At 49.0% G+C, this 27263-nt stretch overlaps 1 protein-coding gene across 2 annotated transcripts; it reads left to right on the top strand.

Annotated features, from left to right (window-relative positions):
• Positions 1-1705: 1705 nt before the first annotated feature.
• Positions 1706-27263, top strand: CX3CL1 (C-X3-C motif chemokine ligand 1). Of its 2 annotated transcripts, XM_053270404.1 has the most exons (3): positions 1706-1884; positions 22084-22198; positions 25323-27263. In XM_053270404.1, the coding sequence occupies exons 1-3, from the start codon at positions 1791-1793 to the stop codon at positions 26458-26460; spliced, it is 1347 nt and encodes a 448-aa protein (XP_053126379.1). In that variant the 5' UTR covers positions 1706-1790; the 3' UTR covers positions 26461-27263. The 2 variants fall into 2 exon arrangements, with proteins under 2 accessions (XP_053126379.1, XP_053126380.1); XM_053270405.1 differs by lacking the exons at positions 1706-1884; positions 22084-22198 and adding an exon at positions 24391-24529.

Here is a 27263-nt window from a genome sequence, read left to right as displayed (position 1 = left end):
CGACCTTGCTTTTTGGTAGCCTGCAGCACCGCTGTTCGGAAAACGGCTGCCGGGAGCAGCAGCCCTGCAGTCCAAAGGACAGCGCAGCCAGGGAGAGGAGCTCTGCCGCCTTGGCGTGGGCTACCCCTCTGCTGCTCATGCGGTGCATTGTGGGATGTGGGAGGACTTCCTTCTCCCAATCCCACTTTGGGAGGCCGCCACCATACTGGTTGTGTGGCTGCACGAGCAGCAGAGTCCCGAGGAGGCTTTGATAATTTGGGGGAATCCTGCCTCCCCTCCCCTGGATCGGTCATGTATCGGTGTATCAGTGGTGCCGCCAATATCTATCTTATTTATTTATTACATATCTATCCCACTCTTCCTTCAAGGAGCCCAAAGTGACGTACAGGATTATGTTTATCCTCACAACAACCCTGTGAGGTAGGTTAGGCCGAGACAGAAGTCAGTGGCCTAGAGTCATCCAGTGAGTTTAACGCCGGCTGAGTGGGGGTCTCCCTGGCTCAGCACTCGTAACCACTACAAACTGAACCAGAATATATGGAGGTGGCTATATCAGTAACATGACACAACCGTGAGAGTGACCTGCTCACCATGAGGCTTCGGTAATAGAAGGGAGATTCTGTAGTGTAAGTTTTACTTTTGTTGTAGCCATATAATTGGAATTAAGATCTTCACGACTGGTTAAATTGTATCAGGTCATCAAAACTAGTAGCAGGTGTCAGCCGGGTTCTCCAAGAACGTGTCCGATCCCCCTTTTGAAACCATCTGAGCGAATAGCTGCTACCACCACCACATCCTGTGTCAACACGTTCTATAGACAAATTATTTGCTGTATGAGCAATTACTTCCTTTTGTTTGTCCTATATTTCCTGCAGTCACTTTCATTGGAATGGCTCTAGAGTTACCAGACAGAGAAAACTCTCGCTCTCTGCTTTCTTCATTGCAGGCATAATGTTAGAAACCTCAATCAAGTCTCCTCTTACCTACCCACCTTTTTTCTAAACGAAAAAGCCCCAAATCTTGTAGCTTTCCCTCATTCCTCATTCCTTTCGTCTTGTGGGCTCTTCTTATGTTCTGAGAAGAGAAGAGAAGATTCCCAGTTCCTAAACGGCTCACAATCTAAAGGAAACATAAGATAGTCACCTGCAACAGCCATGTGGGATAAATGCTGAGCTGCAGCTGAATAGGGCCAGTTGCTCTCCCCCTGCTAAATATTAGAGAACCACCACTTTGAAAGGTGCCCAGAGTCAGAGAGCGATTCCAAAATGGTGTGTCCAAGAGGGCCTGAAGATGGTTTCCTGTCCCAAAGGAGTCACAGGCTAAAGAGAAACAGGAGAGAGAGAAGTCCAGCACTGCCCCTGGAGGGATGCTGTGCTGGGCATGGAGAGGGCCAGTTGCTCCCCCCTTGCTCAAACGAAGTGCACCTCCGCTTGGAAAGGTGCCTCTTTTGCCCGCTTGGGTCTGGAGATCCGCTTCCGAGGAGCCAGCGCAGGAGAGCGGGTGGAGTTTTGCCTTCGACCCGGCCTCTGCGAGGAAATTCCAGGCTGGGATGGTTGAGCCCCGCTCCAGCAGCTGCCAGTGGAGTTTCCAGGCATGGATCCTGCCAAGTGGGGCGGGAGCGAGGGAGGGCCGGAGGCGGCGGCGTTGTCCTCTGGGAGCCGAGAGCCGCTGGGAGCTCGCCGCCCGCCACTCGGCGCATGGCAGAGCGGCAGCAAGAAGAGGCGCAGCTCCGGCGCGGCTCTCTCTCATGAAGTGGCCCAGGAGGCGGCGGCGGCGGCGGCTGTGGACGGATGATCATGCCGGACGGAGACGCGGCGCTGGGGCTGCTGCTGGCATCGCTGGTGGCGCTGAACTGGGCTGCTGCTGCTGCTGCTGCGGGCGGAGGTAGGGGCTGTGCTGGGCGACGCCGTGTCTCTGCTCTGGAGGGACCCAACGGGTGGAAGGGACCCCCTCCCAAGGAAGCGCCCCTGGCCGGTGTGTGTGGGGGGGGCGCTCGGTGGGACTTACTCGCGAGTAGACCCGAGTGGGGAGGCCGCAGGGAGAGGCAGACCGAGAACGGCCGTAGGGGCGCGATCCGCTGGTGCGAGTCGCGAGAGTGGTCAGGGGCACGATCCGGAAGAGTCCCTGGGCGCTCGGCAGCACTGGGACTTACTCGCGAGTAAGCACGCGTAGAGTGCAGAAAGACAGAGTGTTGCCACAGGGGCGCGATCCGTTGGGTGCGAGAGTGACCAGGGGCCTCGATCCGGAAGTTTCATGGGGGTACTAGGACCTACTTGCGAGGAGTTAAGTAAGCCTGGGGGTTGCAGCAGAGACGGATAGAATTGCCACAGGAGCACGATCCATTGCGTGCGAGAGTGGCCAGGGGCTCGATCCGGGGAGTCTCCCAGATGCACTGGGACTTACTCGCCAGTCAGCCTGCCTGCCTAGGATTGCAACAGAGACGGACAGAATTGCCACAGGAGCAGGATCCACTTGGTAGAAAGCCCGGGAAACCACCTGTTGTTCTCAGAGGTGTGGAGCTGGTCTGGGCCAAATATTTACACTGGGGTTTGCCACCTTTCCCCCCTGGCCCTGCTCCTCTGCCTTTGATGCCAGCCTCCGCAGGAGAAACCTAGCTGGGAGAATCCCATCCCTTGTCAGGAGAAGCATCTCCTCCTAGATTTCTGCATGTTGGACTGCTGTTGAAAGCACAGGAGCTGGGCTGGACAAAGAGGTGGCAACCCTAGGATACACCGAGGACCACCTCAAGTGTCTACATCTGTTTGCCACTTTATCTCCTCTAGTTCTGAGGACAGTTTGCAAGGTTCGGACACATCAGCTCAACATAACACCAATATATAGTTTGATATACTTTGACATCCTATAATATTTAATTTACTTTTGGCTAATGTTTCATAAACAAATCCAAGTCATGCCTTGCACTCCTTGACTGTGGAAGGTGGGGAGTGATTTTTTTTTGCAAATTAAGTAACTGGGTAGAAAAGTGACTTGCACGCTTTCTCTTGCCTCTCCAGAAGCAGACAGTCAACCGAGGCCTTGCCGTGGGTGGCCATATTTCTTGCTCATTTATCTGGCGCAGAGCTGCTCAACTTCGGCCCTCCTGCACATGTTGTCCTACAACTCCCATCATCCCTGGCCATTGGCCACTGTGGCTGGGGATTATGGGCATAGTAGTTCAAAAGCAGCTGGGGGGTGGGCTAAGTTGAGCAGGCCTGATCTGGCCAGTGTTGAGCTGGGGGTGATGGTCTGATATTAACCTTTTAAAGTGGAGGTTCTCAAACTTGGGTCCCTGGGATGTTGTTGGACTACAACTCCCATCATCCCCAGCCATGATGGGTGTTGTAGTCCAACAACATCCGGGGACTTGCCCAAGTTTGCAAACCCCTGTCTTAAAGGGTGCGTGGGTGAGGAGAGCTGAACCCTCTCCCGCCTGTCACTTGGAGTTCTTTTCTCTCAGCCTGGCTCTGGTACATAGATTGCAAAACTGAGAGGGAAATGCAGGGGACAGCGTGGGGCTAAAAGGTGAGGCGAGGCAGGAGAGAGGGTTCAGCTCTCCTCACCTGAGGGACCCCTTTGAGAAATTTAGAAGCTCCCCATCCAGGCTTTCTACATGAACGGAGGTTGCAGGGCTCAGGGCAGTGGAAAAGGTGCTGCAGGATCCTGGTGAGAAACAGCAGTGCAGAGACATGGGGCCACATCCTGCCTAGAATCTCCCCTCTCCCGATTCAGCCCATGCCCCATGGTGCGCCCGCACCAGGTACAGGGAGATTCCAGGCTGGAATCTCTCCCTCTCCCCCACCGCTGGTGAGGGGCTGGTGGTGGTGGGGCGCTCAGGGCGATCCCTCTGTTTGCCCACCCCTAAGGATGGCCCTGAATGGGACAGACGCACAAATCAAAATGAAAAATGAACGATGGCTCCCCCATCGCCAACAGAGGGTCCTTGCTTTCCTTCTATAACTGGAAAGTGAATCCCATGGGGAAGGGGTCTGCAAACGAAGACGCTAGAAGGCCTGGGCCCACACAGACATTCCCCTTTGGCTTCTGACCCAGGCTGAAGGCTGACTGTGGCCGCTCAAGGCCCTTCCACAAGCCGACACCAGGGTGAATATGTGCTTATCACTGTGCATGCCCGCTGGACAGGGGGACGCAGCCAGGTCCAGCTCCTTGTAGAGAGAGCTCCATGTGCCTCTGTGGCGGGAGACACACTGTCTGCGCATGGAGTCCTGTGGCAGGTACCAAGTGGGACATTTTATGTGGACCCATAAAGATGCAATGCATGAAGCAGCTCTTCTGACTGAGAAAAAGACGTAGGGAGCTGCCGTCTACTGAGTCAGGCCCTTGGTCCACCTAGCTCAGTATTGTCTACACAGACTGGCAGCAGCTCTCCAAGGTTTCAGGCAGGGGTCTTTCCCAGCCCTACACCCTGCAGATGCTGAAGGGCCCTCTCCCGAACATCATGAATTCATATCGCTCAGAGGTATTGACTTGATTGGCCAGGAAGACCAGGGTTCAAATCCATTTCTTTCTTTCTTTCTTTCTTTCTTTCTTTCTTTCTTTCTTTCTTTCTTTCTTTCTTTCTTTCTTTCTTTTATTTAAGCAATTTATATGCCACCATTCTTCATGTATGGATGGATACATGGTGGCTTACAACAAGATTCTTTTTTTTAAAAAACCACAATACAACACAATAGTTTCTAAAATCATAAAAGCTCAGGATAAAAGAGAGTCATTAAAACAGGACAGTCAGAGAGAAGTATGGATATTATTAGGGGAAGGCTTGCTGAAAGGTGTAAGTCTTCAACTTTTGGTTAAAATTAAACAGGGAGGGAGCGAAACTCATATCAAGGGGCAGGGAGTTCCAGAGGGCCGGGATCACTGCTGAGAAGGCTTGCCTACCCATCACCAACAATTGTGCTTCAGAAAGTGGTGGAAAACAGTTGCCCCTGTTTTTGCTTCTGGTAAACATGTTTTGCAGATGTTACAAAACTTGTTTGGCTGGAGGCAAAAGAGAGCTGTGCATACCTGATGGAAAATGAAAGCTCTTGCGAGTAGCTTTTGACTCCCTGTCCATCCTTCTGGTTAACCTATGTCACAGAGCATAAAATGTGATCAGGGCTTTTGCAGTTTAGCAGTTCCGTTTGAGTCCTCCGTGGTTTAAATCTTGCCTCTGCTACAAATTCACTAGGGCAGGGGTTCTCAAATCTGGGTCCCACCAACTCCCCTCATCCATTGCCACAATGGCCAGTGTGGCACGGGATGATGGGGGTTGTAGTCCAACAACATCTGGGGCTCCAAGGTGGAGCATTGGAAAAGTAGTGACTGGCAGGAATTCTGGGTTGTCATTGTTGAGTAAATGTGTGTGAAACTCTGGCCAAAGCGGAATGCTCTGCACAGTCCCCCGGCACCATCTGGAGGTGACCATTCCCACTGTGCTGTGCTGCACTTTGCCTTTTTCCTTTAATGGAAACAGAGCACTCTTGATTGAGCTCCGGCACCATCTCGGAAGGTATGCACAGAGTGCTGGGAAGCATAGCCCTCCCAGCCCTGATAAAAGCATGATACAATACAGAGGTCAGCACAGTGGACAATACCTCCCACACTGAAGTGTGTGTGTGTGCCAAAGTTGGTAAACCATGATTACTTGGAAAATAACGAAGATCACTGTTGAAGCCTGTCCTGTCTCAGAGGCTCCTGTTGGATCACACTAGTTAAAAACAAGTTGTCCTAGGAAGAACTAACCTGCATACTTTCCGTTCACTATCTCTACAACGGGACTGAATTTGGTTCAAATTGAGGTCCACAAGTTAGCTCTCTTGCACTTAAACTGTTCATGTGTCCGCCATCTTGGATTGGGGTGGATGACATCATTACAAACTACACCATTGGGGCATCCCTATGTGAGGAGGTGCACCTAGATAATTTTGGAGCCTGGACCTAAAGGCTTTGGAGCCCCCCCCCTGCAAATTAAGCATCATCATGCTCGGCCAGGCGACCACACCACCCAGGACAGACTAAAGAGGATTTGGGGGCCCCCAGGGGCTGTGGAGGCCCTGGACTTGGGCCCCGAAGTCCAGGGATAAGAGCACTTCTGCCTATGTGTCCCAACAGCGGTAGCAAATTTGATTCCAATCAGTTAAGTAGTTCACAAGTTAGCCCTCAAAAGTTTACGTGTCCGCCATCTTGAATCGGGTTGGATGACATCATCATAAACGATGCCGTTGAGGTGTCCCTACTGGGTGGTAGAGCCCACCCAGCTCTACCTGATGAATCGCCAGCCTGCAGGCAGCACAGCTCTTGTTAATTCCAGGGCAGGGGGAAAGAGAGGGGCAAATGGAGCTGCCGGGAACCAGACAGCTGTGTTTAATTGGATGTCCCCTCCCCGGCTCGTTAGGGCGAGCTGCTTCCAATTTAATGTCCTGACTATTTTGACCAGCAAACAAAACAGATTTCAGGGTGGCCTGTGCATAGCAAAAAGAACTGATGTCAAATAGAATATCAAGAAAGAAATTCAAGAGGGAAAGCATGAGATTTTGATGGTTTTAAAAAATGGGATAAAGAGGAGATTAGCTGCATATCATACGCCTTGTAGCGGATTAGTTGGCTGATCTCTCAAGTAACTGTAAATAAATGTGTGGATTGATTCCCAGACCCTCAGAATAGGTGTCTTGTTGAGCTACTGAACAATGGGAAACAATGCCCCCTCTGTCGCCGGAAAGGAAAGCGGCTCCCACCATTTGGCTTCTATTCCTCATAAGAGGAACATCCCAGAATCAACAGGAAAATAAGCCTGTCCTTAATCCACAGCCCCACCAGTTAGCCTTTCCCCTCCCCCCACCACAAAAATAGGTCTTGCTGATTAATCAGCTAACTACTGTTGAGAAATGCACCAGTTGGGCTGCTGAAAGCTTGCAGCCCTAATAAAAAGAAAGATACCCTCTCAGAGGGACCTCTCTTTAAGTCCTTGTCGCCTGTCCTGATTGTTTGAAATTAAGCCAAGATATGCAGGTAGAGCAGTGATCTCCACTATTTTTTGAAGCAGCAAATAAATAAAATAAAATAAAATAAACCCTTCAGTTTGGGAGCTCTTCCCCACTGTGCTGAGTTCTTCTCAGTGCTGGGGAGGGCCCTTGAAAAGAGACAGAGCGGCCCTCATCTTAAATGGCACAGTGGGGAAATGCTTGACTAACAAGCAGAAGGTTGCCGGTTCGAATCCCTGCTGGTATGTTTCCCAGACTAAACAGCTATATCAGGCAGCAGCGATATAGGAAGATGCTGAACGGCATCATCTCATACTGCGCGGGAGATGGCAATGGTCAATCCCTCCTGTAGTCTACCAAAGACAACCACCGGGCTCTGTGGGCGCCAGGAGTCTAAATTGACTTGATGGCACACTTTAGCTGGGAAGGGCTACACTTCCCAGAAGTCTCAGTGCGCCTTCCAGGACGGTGCAGGGGCTCAAGAGGGCTCTGTTTTCCTTAAAGGAGCACCCAAGCACTGGAAAAAGTGAAGCACTGCATGGTGGGAACAGCAGTCCCCACTTCGGCCAAAGCTTTTCATAGACCCAATAAACAACCAGATAGCCGCCACTGGCCTCTAGGGATGTGTATGGAACCGCGGCGGGGCAGTTTGAAGGTGGCAGGGGTCTCCCTTTAAGAGCAGGGGGGAGGGTGCACTTACCCTTCCCGCTCTTAAAGGGAGACCCCCGCTTCCCTCGAACCGCCCCGCTGCGGTTCTGTGCACATCCTTAGAGGCCAGTGGGGGACCGATGCCAGCGGGGGGAAAGTGGTGGGAGGGGTAAGTACACCCTCCCCCCGCTCTTAAAGGGAGACCCCCCGCTGCCTTTGAACCAGTTCAGAGGCCCATAAAGGGCCTCTGAACTGGTTCTGTGCACATCCCTACTGGCCTCTGAGCCTCACAATGAAGAACGCTGAGCTCAAGCATCTGGAAGAGCTGAAGCCCGCAACCAAACAGTGGCATGAAGCATTCATGGAGAGCTGCGTCATGTGGAAGCATCTCCCAAGTGGAGACCTGCTCAGTTAGCAGGTCGCCTGCTAACTGCGTGAAGAGGCACCTTTTAAAAGTGGCGGTTCTCTTGACTGAGCAGGGGGAGAGCAACTGGCCCTCTCCATCCCCAGCACAGCATCCCTCCAGTGGCTGTTGCTGGGGTCTTGCTTATGTTTCTTTTTTAGACTGTGAGCCCTTTGGGGACAGGGAGCTACTTTTTTTATTTATATATATCTAGGTAAACCGCTTTGGGAACTTGGGTTGAAAAGCGGGATATCAATATCTGTCCTATTCGTATGGGGTTCAGCTCTTTGTGTCCAGTGCCTTACACATGTCTCGTTGATTTTCACCATGTGGCCACAAATTGCCCCTCTGCGGTTTGCTATGGCCTGATCAAAATAATAGTCTCTGTGGGGTGAGTGGTTGAACACCCAGGCAGATTTTATTTATTTTATTTATTTATTTTTGCATTTATATACCGCCTTTCGTTAAAAAGTTAACCCCAGATGACCACAGTGCAGCCTCAAGATGGTTTCAGTTCTGCCTGGCTGAGTGTTCCTGTTTTCTTTTTCACATGAATCGGGACAAAGGGCCTCTTTCATACATGATTTCTTAACGTGTTCACCTAATCACATAAAGTCTGCATACGGCAGGCAGGTGTTTGCAAATACAGGTATCATACCCGTCCGCCCACCAGAGCGTTGGGACTGGCTGTGTCTTTCTATTGAGGGCACACTCAGTAAACCTGGGTTTGTTGACAGCAAACCTGGGTATATTGTTACGTAATGTGTGAAACGAACATAAGTGCAGGAGAGCTGGTCTTGTGGCCGCAAGCATGAATTGCCCCCTTTGCTAAGCAGGGTCCACGCTGGTTTGCATTTGAGTGGGAGACTCCATTCAGCCATGAAACTCACTGGGCGGTTCTGGGCCAGTCACCTATCTCTCAGCCTAAGCTGCCTCACAGGGTTGTTGTGAGGATAAACATAACCATGTACACTGTTCTGGGCTCTATATCTGGGCTCAGGATATAAATGTAAAAATAAATAAATAAATGTGTGAGCACAGTACGCTATTTCCCATAGGGGATGAGCCGAGGCTGCTCTGGAAAGAGCACCTAGGTTCCAAGTTCCCTCCCTGGCAGCATCTCCAAGATAGGGCTGGGAGAGATTCCTGCCTGCAACCTTGGAGAAGCTGCTGCCAGTCTGTGAAGACAATACTGAGGTAGATGGACCAACAGTCTGACTCAATAAGGCAGCTTCGTATGTGGATGTTACAGCCAAAAGCAATTCCTATTTCAGATCACCAGCAGATGACACCAGACAGCAGATTTAGGCCTTGATTTGTAAATGTTTGTTGGCAAATGTCGAGTTAGGTCTCTTTTGTAAGGATGAATTGAGCGATGGGTCCGGAAAGAGCTTTTCTCTCCCTTTCACCCTAAAGCAATGATGGAAGCCTGTTGGAGAAGGAGCACAGCCATGCTGGATCTGTTCCCTGAACGCAAGATGCAGTAGGCTTTTTAACATGACCGTTTGCATGCTTCTGTGTCATGCTTCTGGCCATTAACGTGACCGTGTGCGTTTACGCACTCTCGGTTTTAAATTGTGTGCTTGTTACAAGCCAGGTAGGAGGTGGGGAGAGTGATCGTCCATTAAGCTTCAGCTGGGCAGGATATTTCCCACCTCGTTCAGAAGCTGGAGATGGCATTTGGGTAGCGTCACACTTCCTGTCTCCTCCCTTACCTTTTTCTCGCACACAGCCGGGAATGGGAAGGGAAGCATGCCCAGCCCCGCAAACTAGGTAGGCTGCGTGTGTGAGTAAGACTAGCCTTTAGTTGTGTGGAATAAATGCCAGGGTTCGTTTAACTGTTGTGCAACTTTGCTTTTTAATGTATGCACTCCAGATTTCCTGCTGCGGGGCCTTTGCAGGCTGCTGATCCTCACGGAAAGCCACAAAGCTCTGTGGTGGTTTGGGGCTTGTCCTGGAATTAAGTCCGGGTGATTTAATCGGGATCAGTCTATCTCAGGCAGTGTCTCTCTTTCCACACAGCTGCTTCCTGCCCCCTGCTGCCCCCCCCGCCCCCCCCGCAAGGTGGCACCGCTTTGTTTAGCAGCGTCTGAAGTTCAGGCTTGGCGGAGTAAGGACATTTTCTGCTCTTCTGCCGGCCACGGCTGAGTTAATTTAAAGTTTGGAGGGGGCTCTTTTTGTGCCGGCTCAGAGAAGAAAGCCGTCGCCAGTTCCACATTACCAGGGAGAAGTACAGTTTTGCTCCCACCCTGACCCAATTCCCTTCTCTTTCCTCTGGGGCAACCCTTTTGAGGCTTGCCTCCTGCTTTTCTCTGTAGAGAGGAGTTTCCTGGCAGGAAATGCAGCGGTGTCTCTCTGGGGCCAGAGAATCTCTGTGACGACGAGGAGGCAAAATCTCCCTGGCAGCTAAAGCCTGGTGTAGTCCAGATGTAGTTCTGAAGTTGCTGAACTACAGTTGCCATAACCCCCTGCCACAAAATCCCCATTGTGGCAGGGGATGATGGGAGCTGTAGTCCAGCCACGTCCAGGGACCCAGGTTTGAGGTGCTCTGGAGCCGCATTGTGCTTTTTGGGAAATGGCCTTTGGCCATTGTGGCAGGGGATGATGAGGGTTGTAGTCCATCAACATCCGGGGACTCAAGCTTGAGAATCTCTGATCTGGAGCCTCATTGTGCTTTTGGGGGAATGGCAGGGGATGCTGGGAGCTGTAGTCCTCCAACATCTGGGGACACAAGTTTGAGAATGGCAAGGAATCCTGTGCAAGGGAATTGGGCTTGGAGGCTGCCTGCCCAAAGAAGCATGTCCTCTGAGGCTAATTTTCATTATTGCCCTTTTGGGTTTTGCAGCTGGTAGCTATTGCACTTCCGTGCCGCTCTCTGCAACTAGGACCCCATAACAGCTCTTGGACTCTGGGTCATTTTGGAGGGGGCTTTTGAGGGGGGAGGCGGAGGGTTGTGTTTTTAAAAATGCACACAATTTTTCTGCAATCCTGTTGTGTCCCCCAGCTATACAGATAGCAGGAGGGCTATCTACTAAGATCTGCATGCACCTCATTCTATATGCAGGACCTCTTCCTCTATATTGTTACAGTAAGTGATGAGAGATGTTTATTCAGTATATATGCCCTGAAAAAGTGGACATTGTCTTCTAATGTATTCTCCTTTAGACCGCTGCTAATTGGGCAAAAAAGGCACCTTTGAAAGTGGTCTCTCTCTGACTTTTAGCAGGGGGAGAGCAACTGTCCATATCCAGCCCCAGCACAGCATCCCTCCAGTGGCTGTTGCTGGTGTCTACCTTGTGTTTCAGTCTAGAGTGTGAGCTCTTTTAGGACCTCTTATTTATTTTTCTCTGTAAGCAGGTCTGATAACCTTTTGGTTTAAAAGGGCCATATAAATATTCTTATTTAATTAATAATAAAGTATGTGTGAAATTGGAGTTTACATAAGAAGCTGCCTTAAACATAGGAAACATAGGAAACTGCCATATCTTGAGTCAGACTATTGGTCTATCTAGCTCAGTATTGTCTTCACAGACTGGCAGCGGCTTCTCCAAGGTTGCAGGCAGGAATCTCTCTCAGCCCGATCTTGGAGATGCTGCCAGGGAGGGAACATGAAGCCTTCTGCTCTTCCCAGAGCGGCTTCATCCCTTGAGGGGAATATCTTGCAGTGCTCACACATCAAGTCTTCACATCAAGTTCATATGCAACCAGGGCAGACCCTGCTTAGCTATGGGGACAAGTCATGCTTGCTACCACAAGACCAGCTCTCCTCTCCTTCTATTGAGTCAGTCTGCTGCTCCATTTAGCTTGACACTGGCTAGCAGCAGCTTTCCAGGGTTTTAGGCAAGGGTCTTTCCCATCCCTGTATGGAGATACTAGGGATTGAACCTGAGGCCTTCTGCATGCACAATAGAGTCATTTCCTGTCATTTCAAACTGGCTTCTGGGCAGGTTATGGGGTGGAGACTGCGTTGGTTGGCCTGGTGGATGATCTTCAATTGAGAATTGACAGAAGGAGTGTGACTCTGTAGGTCCTTTTGGATCTTTCAATACTATTGTCCATAGTATCCTTCTGGAACATCTGAGGGGACTGGGGGTGGGAGGCATTGCTTTGCAGTGGTGCCACTCCTACCTCATGGGCAGATGGTGTCTCTTGGAGACTGTTGTTCTTCAAAATCTGGACTTTCCTGTGATGTCCCTCAGGGCTCCATATTGTCTCAGATGCTGTTTAACATCTACATGAAACCGTTGGGAGAGATCATCAGGAGATTTGGTGCAGGGTGTTATCCTAATGATGACACCCAAATCTATTTGTCATCATTGGGAGAAGGCATAACCTCCCTAAATGCCTGCCTGGAAGCAGTAATGGGCTGGATAACAAACTGAGGCTGAATCCAGATAAGATGGAGGTACTTATTGTGCAGGGTCGGAACTCTGGAGATGATTTTGATCTGGTTCTGGATGGGGTCATGCTCCCCTGAAAGGAACAGATACACAGTCTGGGGGTGCTTCTGGATCCGAACCTCTCCCTGGTATCCCAGATTGAGGTGGTTGCCAGAGGTGCTTTTTATTGGCTTTGGCTGATACGCCAGCTGCGTCCATTTCTTGAGATGAACGATCTCAAAATAGTGGTACATATGCTGGATTACTGCAGTGGTACCTCTAGGCTGGATTACTGCAGTGCGTTCTATGTGGGGCTGCCTTTGTATGTAGTCCGGAAACTGCAGTTGGTTCAGAATGCAACAGCCAGGTTGGTCTCTGAGTCATCTAGGAGAGACTATATTACTCCTGTGTTGAAAGACTGGCTGCCGAAACATTTCCAGGCAAAATACAAAGTGCTGGTTATTACCTAAAAAGCCCTAAACAGTTTAGTCCCTGGGTATTTAAGAGAACATCTTCTTTGTCACGAGCCCCACACCTGTTAAGATAATCTGGAGAGGTTGGTCTGCGGATACCGTTCCCGGGGAACGGGCCTTCTCCATTGCAGCCCCTGGACTTCAAAATGTGCTCCCTGTTGAGATAAGAGCCTCCCCATCTCTGATAACTTTAAAAAAGGCACTGAAGATGCATTTATTCACCCTGGCTTTTAATTAGATCTATGGTTCTTTAAAAAAAAAATACTGGGTTTTAAATGTTTTTAAATGTTTAATGTTTTAAATGATTTTAATTGTTAAGTGATTTGATGTTTTGAATTGTTTTGATTGTGATGTGCCCAGACATTTGGGCAGTGTAGAAATGTAATAAAAACATAAATAAAAATGAAATAAATAAATTTCCTGTGCTCTTGTTTTAGTGACTGAGCACAGGGGTTCCCATCTAAATAAATTGTAGCAGGGATGATGTGAGTTGTAGTTGTTATTATTATTATTATTATTATTTACATTTATATCCCACTCTTCCTCCAAGGAGCCCAGATCGGTGTACTACATACTTGAGTTTCTCTTTCACAACAACCCTGTGAAGTAGGTTAGGCTGAGAGAGAAGCGACTGGCCCAGAGTCACCCAGCTAGTTTCATGGCTGAATGGGGATTTGAACTCGGGTCTCCCCGGTCCTAGTCCAGCACTCTAACCACTACACCACGCTGGCCCTGTCACCCTGTAGTTGAGTATTTATTTTATTTATTTAAAATATTTATACCCTGCCCCTCCAGTGCACTACTGTAACATCTGGAGTTCCACGGGTTGGGACCCTCCAACTTAGCAAATCTCTGCAAGTTCAGGAAGTAGTAGCAAGAAAAGAAAATTACTGCATTGGAGGATGGTTGGTACATTTCCCCACCGTGTAGATTCTGCCTACAACATCCTGGTGATTCATTTGTTTTGCCCTGCAGGCTACCCCAAAGCCAGTTTCACTTTGCATGTGTGGTGTGGATGTTCGACTTTCACTTCTGCTGCTTTGTGCTGTGTATATTGGTGATGCCATGCATAAATGATGATAGGTGATCCATTCTGTGTGGGCTGAGTATGTGAATGGGGCCTCCAGGGACAGCATAAAAAGGGCCAAACTGAGTTGGTTTCACTGCTTATCGGACTGAGCCGGAGGACAGATTCCACGAGGGTGAATCTGCAAAATATTTGGGCCCCCAGCTCTTCAGAATTGCAGGGAAAGGTGGAATAACTCAGCGTGGGAGAGGCTGGTGTCATATACCCAGTTAACAGTTTGGCTGTCCCTTTCTCCTCCTTTTGTGTAATCCCAGGGAGTGGGAGGAGGGTATTTCCTAAGGCGCAGGAAAAATGCAAGACTCTGGAAGCTGAAGCCCTTTGTTCTTTTAAAGAGGGTGCGCCTTAGATTAACTGATAGCCCAGAAGCTGAGAGCTGGGGCCAGCCCAGTAGTCAAATATAGAAATCTTGATAAAGCACACCTGCCTGGAAGACAGAAAATGCTGCTGCTCTTCCTTCAACCTCTTTTCCTGTTTAGAATAGACGCCCAGCCTTGAGTCCCCAGATGCTGTTGGACTACAGCTCCCATCATCCCCTGCCACAGTGGCCAAAGAGGGTGATGGAACCCAAGCTTGAAAACCCTTGGAATATACCACAGGTATGCTGCTCTGTGTATATTCTCAGTAAGCTCACGAGGTACATGTATTCATGCTTCCAACCCGTATAAAGGGTTTTCAACCAGTCTCTGCAGTTGTGCCTTCAACAGAGGGGCTTTATCGGCCGGAAGTAGAAGCTTTTCGTGGCATTGGGAGAAATGTTAGCGCCCCACAGCTGCAGAGCAGGCTGCTGTTAAAGCTACCACTGCAGGGACCAGTTGAAAAGCTGGATGTTCATGGCATGCACTAGCCCTTGGATCTCTTCTCACCATCCCTGGCATGGATTAGAATGGCCACTTGACACCCTCAAATCCATTGTGAGTGTGGATAAAACCTGTTTTCCTTTTGGGGTGTTGTGGGATGGGAAAGAAGTGGTAGCAAACTCTTCTCAGAATTTGGGTCCCTACTGTGGACAGGAGGCTCTTCTGGTGTGTGTGTGTGTGTGTGTGTGTGTGTGTGTGTGTGTGTGTGTGTGTGAGAGAGAGAGAGAGAGAGAGATGGGGGAGAGAAAGGAAAGAAGGAAAGAGGAAAGGAAAAGTGTGTGTGTGGGGGGGGGAGAAGTGCACAAACCATACTGTAAACTTGCAGAATTATTTTTTGTTGTTTGAACTAAGCAGTGATACTTCTCTGAGGATTTCTCGTTTGTCTTCATCCTCTGGGAGTCGGAGAACAGTGCCCACTTTAACCACACATTCCAAAATGGCACATCACAGAAGCACCTAATCCTGTTTGCCATAGATGATGCGGCTTCAGTCATGCGCTTGGGCATAAGAGCCCTTTGCTGGGAATCCTGGGAGTTGCTATTGTCTGTCAGCGGACGCCGGCTTCGGCTTGCTAGTAGGGACAGGAACGGCTGTTTGCTTGGAAATGGCTCATCAGAGGCACACAGCAGGAGAAACAAGGCAGGGTTGTGCAATCCCCGCTCACACTGGCACAGTTGTCATCTTCTCTGTATGACTTGCTTTTCAGATGCCAAAACTGGAGGCCCATTTTGCATGAGCAAAACTTGAGCAGCCTTGGGGTTGTGCAATCAGGGCCTGTTTTGAATTTTAAAAATATATATATTTGGTATAACCACCCACCCCCTGGACATTTTTGGCTAAGGTGGGGAATGTAGCCATGGTTTCACTTGCAACAGCCATAGTTCAGTTGCTCATGTCCAGAGTTGGGCTCATCATGTGACTCCCTCCCCACTCCTTCCCTCCCTTCTTGGCTAGCTCAAATTATAATCAGCCATGATATCCGAACTGGGCAAACCAAAGAATTGAAAACCACTTTCAAACCCTAGTTTTTGATTCTAGTTTGCAGACAAAATGTGGTTTTGCATAGCTTAGATGTAGCAGTGAACAGGGGTGGGTTGTTCAGCAGCGACGTAGGCACAAATTCAGAAGTGCAGGTGCTCTGCATGACAATCCCCATAGCCACACCCCAAGGCCACGCCTATCTCTATGGCCACACCCCTCACTTAGATAGAAGCAACCATTGGCGGGGGTGAGGTGTTGGTTACAAGAAGTCAAGAGTCATGTAGCGTCTTGGGAATGTACGAGAATGAATGACAGGGAATGCCCGCTGAAATGCGCTGCTTTCTTCCAAATGGCCATGGAATGAATGCGTGGAATTTCCGAATGGCCATTCAATGCATTCCATGACCATTTGGATGGAACCAGCGCATTCCAGCGGGCATTCCCTGTCATTCATTTTTAGGATGTCCTGACACTAGTCCACCAGGGTCCCAGGTTCAATCACTGACAGCATCTCTAGGAAGGACTGGGAGAGACTCCTGCCTGAAACCTTGGAGAGCTGCTGCCCGTCAGAGTGTAGGCAGTACTGAGCTAGATGGACCAAGGGCCTGACTCAGTACAAGGCAGCTTTCTATGTCCCCAAGGCAGGTCGGAGCAATGGTGGCGTGACTAACCGTGTTCCCTGTAACAGGGATTTCCAGATTATATTGACTACAAGTCTCATCATCCCCGGCTGCAACAGCCTTTGGCTGAGGATGATGGGAGTTGTAGTCAACAACATCTGGTAATCCCTGTTACAGGGCGCATGAGTGGCTGCTAGTTTTGATGACTATGGGTTCCCTCCCGGCTCAGAGGCAGATTGCCTCCACAGGAGACAGCAGGAGAGGGGCCAGCCTTCATCTCCTGGCTGTGGGCTCCTCCCGGAAGCATCTGGTGGGCCACTGCAGGAAACTGGGTGCAGGACTAAATAGGCCGTGGGCCCGATCCAGCAGGGCCGTTATGTTCTTATGCCCTGCTGGTGCCTTAGTAATCTGCCAGTGGAGGCATCTGCTTCACCGTGCCTCATCAAAGGGCTGTCCCTGGCGACCGCCAGTCAGTGTAGAGACAATACTGACTGGATAGATCAGTAGTCTGATGCAGTATTTAACAGCTTCTTGTGTTCAAACCAGGCGTCAGTCAAACCAGGAAGAAAACTGGAGTGTGCAAGGGGAGGAGGGAGCACACAAGCCCAAGCCTTGATGTGGACAATCAAACCCTATGCTCTGAGCTGCTTTAGATTATTATTATTTATTATTATTTACATTTTATATCCCGCTCTTCCTCCAAGGAGCCCAGAGCGGTGTTCTACATACTTGAGTTCCTCCTCACAACAACCCTGTGAAGTAGGTTAGGCTGAGAGAGAAGTGACTGGCCCAGAGTCACCCGGCTCGTATCATGGCTGAATGGGGATTTGAACTTGGGTCTCCCCGGTCCTAGTCCAGCACTCTAACCACTACACCACACTGGCTCTCTTATGTGAGTTCAGCCCTGCCTGGGTGCCTCCACAGCCCCCCACTCTGCATGTGCACATAGTGATCACTCCCCCACCCAGGGCATGGTCTATGGCAGGGGTGGGGAAACCTGGCCCTCCTGCGGTTGCTGAACTACAACTCCCATCTCCCCCAGGCACAAGGAGGGTGTTGCCGTTCAGGTCCATCTGGAGTACTACAGGTGGGGAGCCCCTGGTCTAAGGGCACACGACATAGCCACCATTCTGAAGCTAAGCAGGTCTTGGTGCGGTCAGTGCCTGGATGGGAGACCCATGCATGCCACCTTTGGGGATGGGGCTGTAGCTCAGAGGTAGAACATCTGCTTGGCATGCAGGAGGTCCCAGGTAGCCAGTAGTGAGCTAGATGGACCAGTGGTCTAACCTGATATAAAGTAGCTTCCTAGGCCCCTACATTCACACCTTTCACCACTGCCATGCTGTCAACTAGATAAATTAGATAAGAATTGTTGAGCATTCTGCATATTTCACAATGTCACGGAGAAATAGGCAATTTGTGTCTGGCTCAAGACCACGAGCAACTGCAAAACCATACACGGACACCATCAATTTTTTCCAGCTCCAATATGCTGTATGCATCATAAAACCAACCAGTGGTGTGTCCTGCTTTGCATTGAGGATGCCTCTTGGCTGTCCTGTAAGCAAAAGTAACTGCCATGGGCACAGTTGCCATATTCCTGTTAGCGGTTTTAATTGTAAACCGCTCTGAGCCATTTTGGAAGGGTGGTATAAAAATCAAGTAAGTAAGTAAGTAGCACTTTGGTCTTCCAATGAACTGGGGAATGGTCCTTTCTTAATGATAGAGATGATTCATCATCACCAGGAGGGTAATTTCCAGGCTGTGTCATGGAAGGCAGATGAGGTCGTTGCAAGAGGGGTGGATGGATCCCTTGACAAATCAAGTTTTTGTGGAGGCAGACTTTGTGCAGCAGCATCAATTTTGGGCTTTCCCCCACCCACACTCCTTCTGCCAGTGTATGGGCGATAAACCCGTCCCATCAGAGGGAGTCCAACTGCACCAAAATTCCCTGATGAAACAGCTGATGGTGGAGGAGGAATCACAGAAGCACAATCCCACCCCTGAACCCCAAAGGGGAAATGAAGACAATGCTGATTAGGCTGTCTCTGGAAGCCGATCGAGGGTAGATTGTAGAGTGATGAGTGAAGCCGTCCTTCTTCAAAATCCAGAAATGCCATCCTGGATATTAATTTGGCAAACACTGCACTAGAAAAATGCTCGTGTGTGTGTGTGTGTGTGTGTGTGCGCGCATGCGTGTGTGCATGGAGTGAGGGTCTACATTGCAGAAACTGCACAGTCCTTTCCACCCAGCCCAGCGTCCTACCAGTGGTGGTTGCTGGTGTTTACCTTGTGTTTCTTTTTAGACTGTGAGCCCTTTGGGGGCAGAGAACCATCTTATTTAAGTATGTTTATGTTTATGTTATTTTCATTTTCATTTATTTGTATGTAAGCCACTTTGAGAACTCATTTTGTAAGGCGCTATTTAAAGATTTGTATTGGCGCTTGCTGCAACCCTCTGCATGATCTGGCACGTGGTCAACTTTTGCGTTCCCTCTCCTAGTGCCCCTGAAGGCAACACCTGGCATTTCTGCAGAACTGAGTAGCTGACATTGACTTAATATTAACACTGACAATGTGGAGCAAGTGGGGAGAGAGGGATGTCTCTCTCTCTTTCAACACTGGAACCAGGGGTCATCCCATGAAACTGATTTGAAATGCAACTGCCTTAATGTTTTATAAACTTCTAATGACGATGCTAAATCCTGAGCCAAAGATTAAAATACAGGAAATGAGAACCATTTTAGTTACCTTTTAATCTGTCCATCCCTTCCTGCATTGGTAGCCTTTGCAGTTTTTATTGTATTCATACAGTTAATCTCTTCATTTTGGTCTCTTCAGCGTTGGGTTTGGAATGATCCCCACAGAATATAGCCGTAGGTAGCCCTGACTCCATGCACAAGAGTTATCCTTGTATCAGAGGTACTGTTAACCAGAGAAAGGGGAGGACTCTCCCTGCTGGGTTCTAGTGCTTAATATCACATGAGAATCCCACAAACCGTTCTGCAATATAGAACCATGGATATAGATACTCACTATTATCTGAACTAATTTCCCTGGCTCAAAACCCTTGAAAATACTCTCTCAATCGTTCTGGGCACAATCCACCTAAAGTTAAGGATCAAGTGTCATTGATTTTAGTGGGAAAGCGAATCTTGTGCTTAACTTCCTCCTGCTGAAATAAATTGGAATTACAAGCTGCAATCTTCTGGACACACTTACTTGGGAGCAAGTCTCATTCAATTAGGTGGGAGTTACTTCCAAGTAAATATGCATAAAGTTAGACTGAAAAGTGCTGTTGGGAAAGTTAACAGTGTAAGGAGAGGGTATTGAAATGTCAGCTCCAACATTAATTTACTGGATAGCTACAATCTCTCAACAAACTCCTCCCCACCTGAAAATATGGAGATAGTACTACTACTATGTTTGTGTGCATGTTTTATATATGATGTATACTAGATCGAAATGTTAAGGGGCCCCGCGCCCCCATAGGGACAGCCCTGCCTGTCACTTTTCAAAATGTTGGAAAGGCGCCATCCAAAGGCACAAACTGGGAGCATGATTTTACCAGGATGCATCAGAAGTAAAAGGGACAATTGGAGGATACGCACTCAACCAGCATTTTTGTAAATAAAGGAATATGACAGTGTGTGGGACTTCCCCTCTTGAAATAGCCCTAAAGTTTCCTACCATCGGCTGTCAACTGCAAAACCAAACAAGGAACAGCACAGGTATCTTTGCCAATTGCTCCAGAATAAAGGAATGTGGCCCCCAGGAATGAGACTCTGGCAAAACATGAGTTTAACGGAAACCCCCTAGTTTGGAACCCCCCACTCCAATGGAATGATGAAAGGCTTTCAGTGCCAAAGGCACGGTCCTCAAACAAAGGGCTCGGGATGTTTTCTAATGTTCACAATGGAGGTATTTATTAAAAGTTTTGCTTTCACATTTGTTTTCCCAGAACTTGCCCTGTGCCTGAGATTGTTCTAGAAGTGTCTGCCTCATTCTACCAATAATTATCTTTCCGAGTTCTAACTTGTTGCCACACTTTTATTTGCCAGGGTTGTCACTCTATTAAAGATGAACTAATTTCACTTTTGAATGAGTCGCTGTTGAGTTATATGACAAATACTTGGCTGGGGTGGCAGGACAAGGCCTTAGGGCTCTTGAGGTGGGGCATCGAATGCTGCTTTGCCCCACAACTCTGCTGGGGGGCAGCCCCCTTTCAAGCCAGTTTTGAAAGCGGCGTCAGGGTAGGAAGAAAGGAAGGTTGCTTGCAGCCTCTTTTTCACTCCTTTTGCTTCTTGCCAACTGAGGAAAGTGGGCACGGGCCAGATTTTGGTCCCAAGAAGCAACTCTGATGGCAGTGGCAGCAGCAAAGGGCATTTTGCCACCCTGCTGGCACCACAGTAATCTGCCACTTGAGGTGGCTATCTCACCTTGCCTCATAGGAACAGAGGAAGCTGCCTTCTACTGAGTCAGACCCTGGGTCCATCTAGCTCGGTATTTTCTGCAGCAGCTAAGAACATAAGAACAGCCCTGCTGAATCAGGCCCAAGGCCCATCTAGTCGAGCATCCTGTTTCGCACAGTGGCCCACCAGATGCCTCTGGGAGCCCACAGACAGGAATTGAGGGCGTGCCCTCTCTCCTGCCATTACTCCCCTGCAACTGGTACTATTGGCAGCAGCTCTCTCAGGGTCACCTGGAAATGTCAGGGAGTCAGCCTGGAACCTCAGATGCTCCTCCATTGAGCTTTGGTTCCATCCCCTCAGGGGAGTATCTTAGAGCTCATGTGCAGTCTCCCATCTAAATGCAAACCAAGGCAGACCTTGCTTAGCAAAGGGGACAACCCAGGCTCGCTACCACAAGACCAGCTCCCCTCCTCATGGAAGGACCACCCCAGGCTTGATTACTGAAGCAACTCAGAAAGGGCATTTCCCTGCCACCATGGATCCTGAAACAGTTTGTGTTAAATATGAGAACATTAAAAACAAAGAAGGAAAGGAAAGGTGCAATGATTTAATGGTTACTATCAGATCATCTTAAGTGGCATGTCAAGCTGCAATTCTGTGCTGGGATACAGAGATGGCAGCCAGGACGTAGCAAGGGTGGAGGCAATCCTGGGGCAAAATTTAAGGTCCCCCCCTCCCGACACACACCTTGCACCTGCCAGACCACCTTCATGGCCACTGCCCTTACCTGCTTCATGCCAGCTGAGCCTGATGACATCACCAAACTGGCCGTCTTTGGCCTGATCCAGCAGGGCTCTTCTTATGTTTATATCCTAGGTCAGGACAGCACAACTTTGGCCCCTGCTGATGCTGGACTACAACTCCCATCATCCCTCACTATTGGCCATGATGGCTGGGGTTGATGGGAGTTGTAGTCCCAAACAGTTGGAGAGCTGCCGTTGGGTAGCTCTGTTCTTGGTCTTCCTGGAAGGCTGGCCAGGCCCTGTTGGGTGCCACCATCACGGCACACGGCCGGAGACCAGGACTGTGCGTTGCACTGGGCTGAGGATTGGGACCCATGAGGAGATGCATACATCAATATCCACTGGGAAATGGCATTGTTTGGGTTCTGTGAAGGGGAAAGGTTGGGAGGATGAGAGTTCAAAATGTAGAAAGCTAAAATCGCTGTACTGTTTTCTCGCCTTAGGTCCTGCTGCAACCAAGATTTGTTCTGCAGAGTGCACCCAACTTGCCAAAAATCGTGTTCCCAATAAATATCTGCAAAAATATGAAAAGACCATATGCGGGAAAGCCGCTGTGATGTAAGTGCCTTTCTGTTGTTCATCCAAGACCAGCTTTGGTGGGATGCTTTACCCCAAGGGTTTCCCAGCCTTAGGTTCCCAGTGGGGGCGCAGAGACGGGCAGAGACACCGTCCTGGTACTTAACTTTCCCCCCTCCAGGGTCTCAGCAGGGATGCAAAGCCGTTGGCTTTTTACACGGAAATAACCTGCTGCTCTTGCTATTCCAAGTTTGCGACATCACTGAATATTGGATTACAACTCATTTGATTACCCTTTTTCTTGTATTAGGAAGCTGACTCATATCAAGTCAGACCTTTGGTCCGTCTAGCTCAGTATTTTCTACTCTGATTGGCAGTGGCTCTCCATGGTTTGGGGCAGGAGTCTTTCCCAGGCCTACCTGGAAATGCTGCCAGGGATTGAACTTGGGGTCATCAACATGTAACTGGGAAGCTGCCTTCTTCAGACCCTTGGTCCATCTAGCTCGGTATTGTCTTCACAGACTGGCAGCGACTTCTCCAAAGTTGCAGGCAGGAGTCTCTCTCAGCCCTCTCTTGGAGATGCTGCCAGGGAGGGAACTTGGAACCTTCTGCATGCAAGCAGGCAGCTGCTCTTCCCAGAGCAGTCCCATCCCCCAAGGGGAATATCTTATAGTACTCACATGTAGTCTCCCATTTCAATGCAAACCAGGGCAGATCCTACTTAGCAAAGAGGACAATTCATGCTTGCTACCACAAGATCGTCTCTCCTCTTAGACCAGCTGTCCTCTTAAGTTCTAGCAGGGGAGCATTCCCTTTCCTATAGGACTGTCACACCAGCAGAGGCAGAGTGATGTTTACTTGCACGCAAAAGCCTCAACAAAGCACACCCAGTGGAAGGCGCTGCCTAGTTACCTTAGAGAGCACCTTCTTCTGCACGATCCCCACCACATTTTAAGGTCATCTGAGGAGGTCCGTCTCCAGTTACCACCGGTATGTCTGGTGGCGACTCAAAGGCGGGCCTTCTCTGTAGCTGCTCCTGGGCTGTGGAATGCACTCCCGGCAGAAATCCTTAGTCTGAATTCATTGTTGGCCTTCAGGAGAGCCCTTAAGACCTACTTGTTTGGCCTGGCCTTCCAGGGTTTTTAAACTGTTTTAAATGTTTTAATTGTTAATGGTTGTTTTGTACTGATTGTTTCAAAATGGGCGATTTGTGGGTTTTGTTTTTGCTGCTGTTCACACAGAGCCATTTGGATGGGGCAGTATAGAAATGTAATAACTAACTAATAAAGAAATAATAGCCATGGGCCTTGTTTTAACTGTGGTCCAGCCATTGTCAAACACTTTGAAGCGCCTTTGATTCCAATGGGCAAAACACCCAGCACAATCTCCTAGTCCATAAGCCTCCACATCTCTGTCCATCCCACCTTTCTTCTCTTCTCTTCTTGCCTGTTATTCCCCTCCCTGCACCCTTTGCTCCTCCAACTGTCTACATTAAATAGGGCAGTTCATGTGGCCATAAACTAAGTTGGGGATGAGTCCTATCCAGTTACAGTCCTACCCAGCTGGGCACACCCATTTGGCTGAGGCAGCTTGTGCGCCCCTGTGGGAAACAGGATGTCCGATAGGGATGTGCATGAGCTGGTTCGGCATTTCCTTTTTATACCACCAGACCGGCTCGAATGCCAGCGTTTGAGCCGACTTGATGGGCAGGGAGGGGTACCTTTAAAATGCAGGTAAGAAGCTCCTTACCTGCTTTCTCTCCACTGGCACCCATTACAAACAGCTATGCTGGGCTGCAGTGCTGCTTCTTATGTTCTCTTAGCCTTCCTCCTCAACTTGAAAGCAAAGTTTGTATTAGGGATGTGCAAACCGGCTCGAGGTCGAGCCAGTTTGCTGTGGAACTGGGCTAGTTCAAGGGTTCACCCTTGAGCTGTATCGGGCCCAGTTCGGCTCGACCTTGAGCCGAACCCCCTGAGCTGGCTTGGAGCCAGTCCAGGATTTAAAACTTTTTTTTTTAACTCACTGCCAGGCCTGGGTCGTTCTGCTGCCTCCGGAGGGTGCTGCCACGGCCAGGGGTGTGTGTGTGTGTATCTGAAGCTTCCCCTCCCCCCGCTCCCTGGTCTTTTCTGGGCCAGTTTGGCCTGTTTGGGGGCCTTTCTGACCCTCTCCCAGCTCATGGTGGCCATTTTGAAAGCCGTTGCATATGCACACATTGCAAAATGGCTGCCACAAGATGGGAGAGGACTGGAAAGGCCCGGAAATGGACCAAACAGGCCCAGAAAAGACCGGGGGGCAGTGGTGGGAGGGGAAAGCTTCAGAGACACCCCCTGCAATCACAGAAGCACCCCAAGAAGGTGGCAGAACAACCAGGGTGTGAGTTTAAAACAATTTCTTTTTAACATTTCAAACCCCTGATTGGCTCAAATTCAAGCCGAGCTGTGGGGTGTTTGGAGTGTGCAAAACCGAAAATGTCCCGTCCAGTTTGAGTTCAGTCCGGACTCGAACCGAACCAGGCAAACCAGTTTTGTGCATACCCCTAGTTTGTATATGCACTTGCTGGCATTCATCCCATTTATCTCTGCCTTTGTTGTCTCTTTCAACCTACTTCTGAAACATAGATTGTAGCCACCTCAGAACAGGGGCCTGATCTCTTGCTTATTGTATTCTGTAAATCACTGGTAGTGTTATCATGGGCTGTCTTTTGCCACATGAGTACCTTGCATGCCGGGGTCATCTAAGGAGGCCCCGCTCTGTGCTCCCCTTCCATTGGAGGTGGTGGCACTGAGGCTTTGGGGATTGTTCCCAGGGAGCCTCAGCTTTCTCCTCCTTTATTCATTTTCAGACATTAGGTGACTGTAGTTTTTTCCAGTCGGCTTTTGAATTGGTGTTAACTGCTGGCATTTTTGTTGGGTTCTTGGTTTTTATTGTTTAAACTTGTTTTATTGCTTATTGTTGACAATATATTTTGATTTTTATGTAAGCTGCTTTTTGGACATATTTGGGTCCACAAGCAGAGTAACAAGAAATAAATTAAATAATAAAACATGTACCTACATCTATTTCACTGAAACTTAATGAGATTTAAAAGTGCGTGACTTAGGTGCATTTGTGCCCCTTGGTTAACTTTTTCATTGTAATTCTCCACCACACCCCTTTTCTCTTTCAGATTTACTACCAAGAAACATCTACGCATCTGTGCCAATCCAGAGCACAACTGGGTGAAGGAAGCCATGGAATACCTGGACAAAAAGAATGCACCTCCAAATGTGTCAGAAGTGTCAACGATCTTTTACAAACATGTCACTCTGTCAACTCAAACTGGGGGTCCACCTCACCCTGCTGGAACATTTACCACTCCATCCTTTGGAAGTACAACTTTGTCAGTAGTAAATGTTGTGACAGCTGGGCCAGAGATGGAAAAGTCTTCTACAGAAGCCACCCCCAAGTCGAAAGTGGTTGTTACTGGAATGACCCTTCCATCTGAAACTCTTGGGAATGGGAGCACGGTTGCTAATACCACCAGTGAGCCAAAGACATTTGGGGAACGTCTCATGCCAGTTAGTCAAGGCCCAGGGAATGTCACAGAATCTATGAATGATTTGGTGGCATCTTCTACAACTCCAGGCCCTCCTGCAACAAGCAGACTTGATTCTGGGAAGCCCATGGGATCTACACAATCAACATCCCATCTGTCCAGCACTTCTTTCACTGGGTCTACTGCAGATTCCACAGTAAACGGCATGAAGTCCACCACATCATCTGACAGGCTCCTGAATTCTGTTGATCTGCAGGGTTCAGTTCTGAGAAGCTCTGCTGCAGAAACCAGGCCAACTGTTAGCCTCACAACTGTGACCCCAGGACTGAATGTCACTGGTCAATCCAGCACACCCTCCAGTTCTGAGGAAAGCAAAACAAACTCTCCCATCAACGTTACAGATAGGTGGGGTGTTGTGAATGATTCAACAGCTGCTCTTGGAAATGCCTCAGAAAGCCCAGTGTTTACTGAAGCAAATAGAGTGACGTTCCCCAAAATTTCAGGTACTCTGCCAACTTCAGGTCATCACCAGGCTGAGAAGAATAAAGCAGAGGCACCATCCCATGCTCCCATTTCCCTGGAGAGGTATCGAACCCATTTCATCTCTTTGGCAGTCCTGGGGAGTGCTCTCTGCATAGTCTTTGCTGCCATGTGGGCATATTCCAAATACTGCATTTATGATAGAGCATCATCTCCGGAAATGATCCAAGGTCTGCTCTTCTCTCCATTGAACTCGAAGACCACAGCATTTGCCATGGACATCCTTTGACTTTCTCGTGTTTTCATTCCCCAGACTAAAAGCAGCATCTTTTGTTAAACAGGCTTTGCAACATATGGCAGATAGTGTTGTTTTTCCCCCAAAAGTGGGAATGGGGGCAGAGTGGTACAGAGCAGAGTGGTCAGCCTGTGGGCAGACAATTGCACTGTAGTGGAATGCCTGGGGAATCATAGGTTATTGCCAAGGTCTTCAGAGTGAGAGGTAGTCTTCCATAGCAAAGTGTGGGGAGCAATGAGATTCTCTCTGAGCCATGCAAGCACATGTGCAGGTACATGCGTGTTGGGTGGAGGGAGAGTTCTGCCTTAAAGGTACAAATGCACAAGTTGATTGACAGTGCTGAGACCAACCAGAAAGGACTGCAAGGAATATGCATCCCAGCATGCTTGGACAGGAGAGGTTTGGTTGCTCTATCAGCTGTATGTTATCTTCACTGGGTGTTGTTGGGTGTCGAGTCTGTTGATTTGACAAGAAGACTGAAATTGCAGGAGGACACTTGGAAGTGTTAAAATAATCCGGTGAAAGGGTGGGGCGGTCCTGCAGATGCACAATAGCACTTGTGAATATTTGGGTTGGAGCACCTAGTCACAGATATTTTTATATCAGGGCCAGGAAGGAAGGATGTCCACAGCGCTCTGTTTAAACTGGCACGAGAAGCAGGAGACAAAAACAATGCTATCTGGCAGATGCCCAAAATGCACTTTTTGCAGTCTAATTGCTGTTGATATTATTGTGTGTCTGGATATGTTCTCTGTTGTTTTATACTTTCTTACATAAATAAAAGCATAATTGAGGCA

The sequence above is a fragment of the Hemicordylus capensis genome, chromosome 9 (assembly GCF_027244095.1).
Source record: "Hemicordylus capensis ecotype Gifberg chromosome 9, rHemCap1.1.pri, whole genome shotgun sequence".
Taxonomy (NCBI): Eukaryota; Metazoa; Chordata; class Lepidosauria; order Squamata; family Cordylidae; genus Hemicordylus; species Hemicordylus capensis.
This window is presented reverse-complemented; position numbering and strand designations above follow the sequence as displayed.

Coding starts and splice junctions, on each gene's coding strand:
- CX3CL1 (XM_053270404.1), top strand. CDS start 1,791: ATGATCATGCCGGACGGAGACGCGGCGCTGGGGCTGCTGCTGGCATCG. Junction 1,885..22,083: donor TGCTGCTGCTGCGGGCGGAG/GTAGGGGCTGTG, acceptor TTCTCGCCTTAG/GTCCTGCTGCAACCAAGATT. Junction 22,199..25,322: donor TGCGGGAAAGCCGCTGTGAT/GTAAGTGCCTTT, acceptor TTTCTCTTTCAG/ATTTACTACCAAGAAACATC.